General features: G+C 41.5%; 1 protein-coding gene across 1 annotated transcript; it reads left to right on the plus strand.

The window, feature by feature from the left end:
• The first annotated feature begins 6,164 nt into the window (after positions 1-6,164).
• SOX21 (SRY-box transcription factor 21) lies at positions 6,165-8,193 on the plus strand. Its single transcript, XM_040421999.1, has 2 exons — positions 6,165-6,239; positions 6,347-8,193. Exon 2 carries the CDS (start codon positions 6,491-6,493, stop codon positions 7,280-7,282), a length of 792 nt encoding a protein of 263 aa, XP_040277933.1. The 5' UTR covers positions 6,165-6,239; positions 6,347-6,490; the 3' UTR covers positions 7,283-8,193.
• Positions 8,194-8,675: the final 482 nt, after the last annotated feature.

Below are 8,675 nucleotides of genomic sequence, written 5' to 3' on the forward strand. Positions count from 1 at the left end.
TATATAAATATATATAAAGCATTTGCTTTATATACCCGACAAAGGGCAGGTGCCAAGTCCTGTTGAAAAAATGAAATCAGCATCTCCATAAAGCTTGTCAGCAGAGGGAGGCATGAACTTCTCTAAAAGTTCCTGGTAGACAGCTGTGCTGACTTTGGACTTGATATAACACAGTGGGCCAACACCAGCAGATGACATGGCTCCCCAAACCATCACTGATTGTGGAAACTTCACAATGGACCTCAAGCAACTTGGATTGTGTGTTTCTCCCCTTCATTCAGACTCTGCGACCTTGATTTCCAAATAAAATGAATAATTTACTTTTATCTGAAAACAGGACTATGGACCACTGATCAACAGTCCAGTCCTTTTTCTCCTTAGCCCAGATAAGATGCCTTTGATTTTATCTCTGGATCATGAGTGGCTTGAAACAAGGAATGTGACAGTTGTAGCCGATGCACTGAATATGTCTGTGTGTGGTGGCTCGTGAAGCACTGAATCCAGCTGCAGTCCACTTCTTGTGAATCTCCCCCAAATTTTTGATTGGCCTTTTCTTGATAATCCTTCATTCAGACTCTGCGACCTTGATTTCCAAATAAAATGAATAATTTACTTTTATTTGAAAACAGGACTATGGACCACTGATCAACAGTCCAGTCCTTTTTCTCCTTAGCCCAGGTACGATGCCTTTGATGTTATCTCTGGATCATGAGTGGCTTGAAACAAAGAATGTGACAGTTGTAGCCTATGTACTGAATATGTCTGTGTGTGGTGGCTCGTGAAGCACTGAATCCAGCTGCAGTCCACTTCTTGTGAATCTCCCCCAAATTTTTGATTGGCCTTTTCTTGATAATCCTTCATTCAGACTCTGCGACCTTGATTTCCAAATAAAATGAATAATTTACTTTTATTTGAAAACAGGACTATGGACCACTGATCAACAGTCCAGTCCTTTTTCTCCTTAGCCCAGATAAGATGCCTTTGATTTTATCTCTGGATCATGAGTGGCTTGAAACAAGGAATGTGACAGTTGTAGCCGATGCACTGAATATGTCTGTGTGTGGTGGCTCGTGAAGCACTGAATCCAGCTGCAGTCCACTTCTTGTGAATCTCCCCAAAATTTTTGATTGGCCTTTTCTTGATAATCCTTTCAAAGCTGAGGTTATCCCTGTTGCTTGTGCACCTTTTTCTACCACACTTTTTCTTTCCACTGAACTTTCTATTTATATGCTTAGATACAGCACTATGTGAACAGCCAGCTTGGCAATGATATTTTGTGGCTTTACCCTACTTGTGGAGGGTGTCAATGACTGTCTTCTGGACAACTATTAAGTCAGCAGTCTTCGCCATAACTGTTTCACCTACTGAAACAGACTGAGGAATAATTTAAAAGCTTAGGAAACCTTTGCAGATGTTCTGTGTTGATTATCTCATTACAGTGTGACACCATGAATCTACAATATTGAACTTTTTCACTATTATCACATGAGAATGACACAGATTTTTCACCTGTATTATTTTAGCCACTCTACATGCTGCTCCCACTGCAATGAATACAGCCCTGCTACCACACAGATTGTCTGACAGATTTTCTGACCAATCATTGGTCAAATGTCCATTTACACACAGATCTTTTGTTATACACACCAACTATTGGTCTAATTGGACAGCAATGTTGTCAGATAATCTCTTGGCGTAATATAGCTCTTATTTAAGCCATATTCTTATCAGTTAGATAAAATATTAAGCTCTAATGAGTGTTTATGAGGTCAGAAGATGATGGAATAATAAAAATAAAAACAGCGCCAGTCTGACTCAAAGGTAAGTATAAAGTTGTTGGAGCTAAAGGTATTTCTCTCACCTTTTTTGGTTGTGAACAGTCACAACCACTTTGATAGTGTTTGAAAGGTACTTTCGGCTTCCGGTGCGTGATTCCACATCGTGAGTGTCTTCCAGATGTCATACTTGCACTGGATATTTGATGTCCATTTTTGTCTGAAGAAGGGGTTACTCCCCGATACACATTGCATAAATACACGATAGATAAATGGATAGATAGATCTGGTTCTATTGACAGGAGTCTATATATGGCATGTATTGTGATAATAAAACCCGCAGCCCTTGTATAACTATTACAGAACACATTCTCTATGCCGAGCACTTTGTGTCTGTTTTTGAATTCATGTTCCCAACCTCTTCCCCGCAACCTTTCTTCTCCTTCTTCCCCTTCTTCTCCTTCTTCCCCCTCTTCTCCTTCCTCTCCTTCTTCCCCTTCTTCTTCTCCTTTTCCCCTTCTTATCCTTCTTGTTTGTTTTTGGAATAAAAGAAGCAAATCCATAAAGATCTTTGGTGTTTGGCGCCCGTGTATTTGCTTTTTTGGGGGTTATACTCCATTTGTCCTACATAGGAGGTCAGGAGATCAGAGATAGGAGCAACATCAGATAACAGGATTCAAAGAAACCAGAAACTGAGAGCCCGCAAACAGACTGCTTTTTAACCCTTGTTTCTAATAAATGGCTGAACATTTTTAATAAAGACCTACTGAAAAAAAATTTTTTGTCCAAAATGAATAAAATGCAATCATAAAGAATTGCCCCGAAGCTGTCCATAGGCTTTAAGTTTCATTATCCATATACAGAAACAAATAGTCTAGACATGTTAGAACGATTTTCTATCATTCTTCTTGAATATTTCTATCATGGTGCTTTTTTTTTATTGTGCTCTAGAATCTAAGTCACTGACATACATTTTTTAAAGACAGCCTGTAATTATTTACAGGGAACAACAGACATAGTAACTTTTTACAAGCATGCAAATGAGTACATCAAAGCAATTCGAATCCCAAATGATGAGTTATATAATCACCCTCACTTCGAACAAGCTTTTCTTGTTTTCTAGTAGTTTACGCAAAGACTGTGCTGATAAGAACTACAAACACACACAAACACACAGGCCAAGCACACAACAGGTAAGAAGGTGCTGTGTAACAGCTTTATGGCATTAGTGCCTGGCAACTTTTGACAGCTGAATGTGATGTGGTATTGGTGGCCAATGGCTACACAAAGGAAAATGTCAGCTACTTAGTCATTGTATGGAAACGCTTTTATAGCACAAACAAAGTGATGAAAACACAGAGTGGGTAATAAATACAGTCAGTTGGTAAGTCTGCTGGGCATGTGAGTCAGCTTGTCAGTCATTTACAATGATTAGCTGAAGATTCTTATCAGACTGTAACCACTGCTCTTGTACTGCTTTCATGCTTGGAAATTGCTACCTGGTTAGTGGTTCTGAATCTGACTTGAAATCTAGATAATGCTATGATCTGTTTGTACTTGGACCTTTTACGTTTGGGAGAATTTACAATAGAAAGAGATGAATAACTGCTTTTCAAGTAAGTTGAGTAGAAAGATTTTTTTCTGAATGTTGTCTTTGTAAATATTAAATTTGATTTTCATTTATGAACATGCGTGAAAAATGTGTGCACATTGGTGCATATGCCTATATGTACCTGTATATAAGAAGCAGTTAACTAATGGAAAACATAACTGTCGCAATCAGTAGTGGCAAATGACATATATACAGCAGTTTGAGGCACACCTTGGGGAGAGGACTAAATTGCTAGAATTAATAGTCATCATGCCTTGTGACAATAGAAGATAAGACAATATATTTTATATAGATATGAGACAGAGGGGTAGATAAATAGATGGATAGATAGATAGATAGATAGATAGATAGATAGATAGATAGATAGATAGATACTCGATAGATTATACATATTAGATAGATAATTGGATAGATAGATAGATAGATAGATAGATAGATAGATAGATAGATAGATAGATAGATAGATATTAGATAGATAGATAGATATTAGATAGATAGATAAATAGATACATATAAGATAGATAGATAGATAGATATTAGATAGATAGATAGATAGATAGATAGATAGATAGATAGATAGATAATTGATAGATAGATAGATAGATAGATAGATAGATAATTGATAGATAGATATTAGATGGATAGATAGATCATAGATAGCTACTCGATAGATAATAGATATTAGATAGATAGATGATAGCTATTAGATAGATAGATAGAAAGATAGATAGATAGATATTAGATAGATAGGTAGATAAATAGATAGATATTAGATAGATAGCTAGATAGAAGATAGATAAACAGATATTAGATAGACAGATATTAGATAGATAGATATTAGATAGATAGATAAACAGATATAAGATAGATAGATATTAGATAGATAAACAGATATAAGATAGATAAATAGATAGATAGATAAATAGATAGATAGATAAATAGATAGATAGATAGATATTAGATAGATAAATACATGATAGATAAATAGATAGATAGATATTAGATAGATAAATACACGATAGATAAATAGATAGATAGATAGATAGATAGATATTAGATAGATAAATGGATAGATAGATAAATAGATAGATAGATAGATAGATAGATATTAGATAGATAGATAAATAAATAAACGATAGATAAATGGATAGATAGATCTGGTTCTATTGACAGGAGTCTATATATGGCATGTATTGTGATAATAAAACCCGCAGCCCTTGTATAACTATTACAGAACACATTCTCTATGCCGAGCACTTTGTGTCTGTTTTTGAATTCATGTTCCCAACCTCTTCCCCGCAACCTTTCTTCTCCTTCTTCCCCTTCTTCTCCTTCTTCCCCCTCTTCTCCTTCCTCTCCTTCTTCCCCTTCTTCTTCTTCTTTTCCCCTTCTTATCCTTCTTCTTCTTCCCCTTCTTCTCCTTCTTCTCCTTCTTGATCTGCTCACCTCTCATCTTCTGCCCTAATCACTCATTTCTCATTTTACAGTTATCAAAATTAAAGATTTGTTGCCCTCTTATCAACTTATTAACCTTCATATCAATACATAGATAAAAATATATAGTTTATTTTATTTTTTATTGTCTCTTCATTGGCCAATACGTTGTATAGAGATCTATTTATTTATCCATCTATCTATTATATCTAATTAAAAAAGACGTGGTAGGATGAATATATATATATATATATATATATATATATATATATATATATATAATTAAAATACACTACACAAATATACACAAATACAACACGTTATAATATACATTATTAGTATACACACACAATATGTTATTTGTTTAAGGTCAATAAACCTGTCCCCAGCACTGACTGTACATAAGAAGTGATGGTTACAAGTCCCAGAAATACAATCACATACATAGCTGAGTCCGACAAGAATTCCCTCCAAGCAATTGAAAACTCGATCTGCAGCGAGAATCCTTGACGACCGCTTGTTTAGTTACAGGTGGGGCTTTCCCTGGAGGATTGGGTGGGATGGGGCGATTCTCTACAATCATCTCCACTGGTGCGTGCTAAGATTCCAGCACTGGAGGGGTTACGGGCACCACACATACCACACTGGCACGCCACCTTGACACTGACAAGCCCCGAACAGGGCGATCTAGTCCGTCCTGATTGTCAACTCAATTTGTTACTTAAACCCTGGTGACAGCTCTTGTGCTTTCAGGAGCTGAAGGTACAGGAGAGAACAATGTGCAGGTACTAATAGCGGTGCGATAAGATCAGAGGGAAGTGTAAACAGGGAGCGAGACAAAGGAGAGGTGTAGTGTGTGCACAGAGCCGCACCATGTGGGCTCAGGCTGACAGGTGAAGCCATCACAGCACTGCCATCCAGGTGAGGTGGCTTCAGATGTGTGCCATCCTGGTGTGGTGGCTTTAGATGTGTGCCATCCAAGTGAGGTGGGTTCAGAGCAGTGCCATCCTAGTGAGGTGGCTTCAGATGTGTGCCATCCTGGTGTGGTGGCTTCAGAGCACTGCCATCCAGGTGAGATGGCTTCCTAAGCAGAATGGTGGCAGATGTAAGGTGCTACCCGTGAGGATACATAAAGCAGGTGAGGTGCCACTTGGTAACAGGTGTGTCTGAGTACACCTGGCTGCAGACCGGGGGGAAGGGGGTTGATAGGTGAGGGTCTTACAGGCAGCAGTGATAATTGAGCCTCCTCCTGCCCCTCCCCCACCACACACCCACCTTCCTCTCCCGCCCACTTTCAGTTACCCCAAAAAAATCCCTTTCTGCTGTGCTCCCAGTCAGAGTGAGAGAAGGCAGGGCACGAACCCGCAGAACTAGTGAGAGCACAGAGGATGCCATGTGTGCAGGTCCCAGGCTGGCCGGTGAGTGCTCTGTGACTGACTGCTGAGGACAGCCCCCAGTCACCGCCACTTCCTCTGTCACTGCCACAGCTCAGCCACTAACTTTCTCCCTGCTTCTCTCCTCACAGCCCGGAGGTGCCACCACCACTCCACAAGTCTTCTGTGTGACCCCCTCACCATGACGACCCCCTCATAAACTCCACTTCTAGCAACTGGCCAACATTTGGAAAGAGCCATCCAGGACTTGCTGTGGAGTTCTCAGACCGCTGGAGATGTCTAAGCCGGTGGACCATGTGAAGAGACCTATGAACGCTTTCATGGTGTGGTCCAGAGCTCAGAGGAGGAAAATGGCCCAGGAGAACCCCAAAATGCACAACTCGGAAATCAGCAAGAGGCTGGGGGCAGAATGGAAGCTGCTGACGGAGTCGGAGAAGAGACCCTTCATAGACGAGGCCAAGAGGCTGCGAGCCATGCACATGAAGGAGCACCCGGACTACAAGTACCGGCCCCGCAGGAAGCCCAAGACTCTGCTCAAGAAGGACAAGTTTGCTTTCCCTATGCCGTACAGCCTGGCCGGGGACCATGAGGGGCTGAAGGCTGTCGGTATACACGGTGCCGGGGTACTTACTGACTCTTTGCTCTCCAACCCTGAGAAGGCGGCTGCAGCGGCGGCGGCGGCGGCCGCGCGCGTCTTCTTCCCCCCCTCAGCAGCGGCTGCGGCGGCGGCCTCCAGTCACTACTCCCTATTTGACCTGAGCTCCAAGATGGCAGAGATCACATCCAGCTCTTCCTCCCTCCCTTATGCTTCATCTATCGGATACCCACAGTCCAGCGGAGGGGGCTTCCCGGGGGTGGCAGCGGCGGCAGCTGCGGCAGCGGCTGCCAGTGGTGGGCACACTCACTCTCACCCCTCTCCTGGAAACCCCGGCTACATGATCCCCTGTAACTGCACGGGGTGGCCCAGTCACGGACTGCAGCCCCCCTTAGCCTACATCCTCTTCCCAGGAATGGGGAAACCTCAGTTGGACCCTTACCCTGCCACAGCTTATGCAGCAGCATTATGACAGCATGGCAGCCCTTGGCAGGGCACCGTCACCTCGGCACCCAGGTGTCACTCCATGTGGGACATATGAACTCGCTCCTGGGAAGTCCTGTGTGTGGAATTTCTAGCGCTCATGCACCATGGTTGGGTATTTGTCTTTTTCTATGCTGTGAAAATATGGAAATATGTGAGCATTTGTGATGATGGCACAGGTCATCTGTGGTACCGACTGTGCATACCATGCTCCTTCAGTGTGGAGGTGCTTGTGGTCATCAAAGTCCTATGCAAGTCCCTCTACTACTGAATCGGTGGGGAGAAGGTCGCCCCAACAAGCAAAGAACATTTCAGAAGTCACCTTTTGCCTCTTTCTGCACTTGTAAGATGAAATGGACTCCATGATCTTCCCCTGCATGCACTTGCTGGACGCTCAAGAAAGCTTTTTTTTTTTGGAGTTGGGATGTTGTACCTCCATAAAAAATAATGGTACCCCTGCCTTGGTGCAGAGCTATCTATGAGTAGAGAAGGATCGTCTAACGATGCTCTGACCTGTCATAGGTACTTACCTACCTAGGTCACACTGGAAAGCAGGGTCTTGAAGATAAGTGTATATGTGTACATTGAAAACGCTAGGTCTGTAAAGAAAACTTGCTGCTCACTAATAATTCCGAGTCTAAATTCTAGAAAAGATAAACTATATGTGACTCTTAAATTCGTTTCTCTATGTTCCAGACATTTATATTTATTCTTTAGAAGAGTATAAAGTGTTTGCCCCCAGACGGTCTAAAGGTGGAGTCTCCATCTCTGATTTCTTGGTGGCCCAGAAGGTCCATTTCTGTAGTAGCTTACAGTAGACCATGGAGTCTCATCCAGTCACTTCTTTAGTTCTGGTTTCTTTTTGTAAGGTGTACAACTTGACTAATATTTGTGAATGGAGCTGGCTAACTTGTACTTTATAGTTTTTATTTTATTTTTTTTGGCTTTCTGTAATACAAAGTAAAAGCAGAAATGGTTTTAACAATTTCCTGCCCATGTCTTGTTTTGTGTGTCCAGGTCTGGTTTAATATGAGATGACAACCTGTGTGTAGAGGGATTGAAGGCGCCGAACAAAGAGCTGAAATAAAGCCCTTCATAGGTAAAAAGGAGGGGGGGGGGGGGTCTGCTACTTCTTGTTGGGTATACTAACAAGATGTCTATCTGCATTGCCCTGACGTGCTTAGTCCAGGTGAAGTGTAACTTATCCCCTAAAGGCTGCCTTTGTTTCCCTAGTGAATGGAGTTAGCAGGAAATCTAAATCAAGCCATTGTTACCCAGAGCCAAAAACCAGATTTATCACATTTTTAATCGTGAATAGGAAAGGAGATAAAACCAAGTGGTTGTATTATCTTAGCATTCGTGATTCAGGAGGACAGCCAGGT

This window comes from Bufo bufo, chromosome 3 (genome assembly GCF_905171765.1).
Source record: "Bufo bufo chromosome 3, aBufBuf1.1, whole genome shotgun sequence".
Lineage (NCBI taxonomy): Eukaryota > Metazoa > Chordata > Amphibia > Anura > Bufonidae > Bufo > Bufo bufo.

What these genes read in the sequence shown, in the direction of transcription:
- SOX21 (XM_040421999.1), top strand. Translation starts at nt 6,491, where the DNA reads ATGTCTAAGCCGGTGGACCATGTGAAGAGACCTATGAACGCTTTCATG.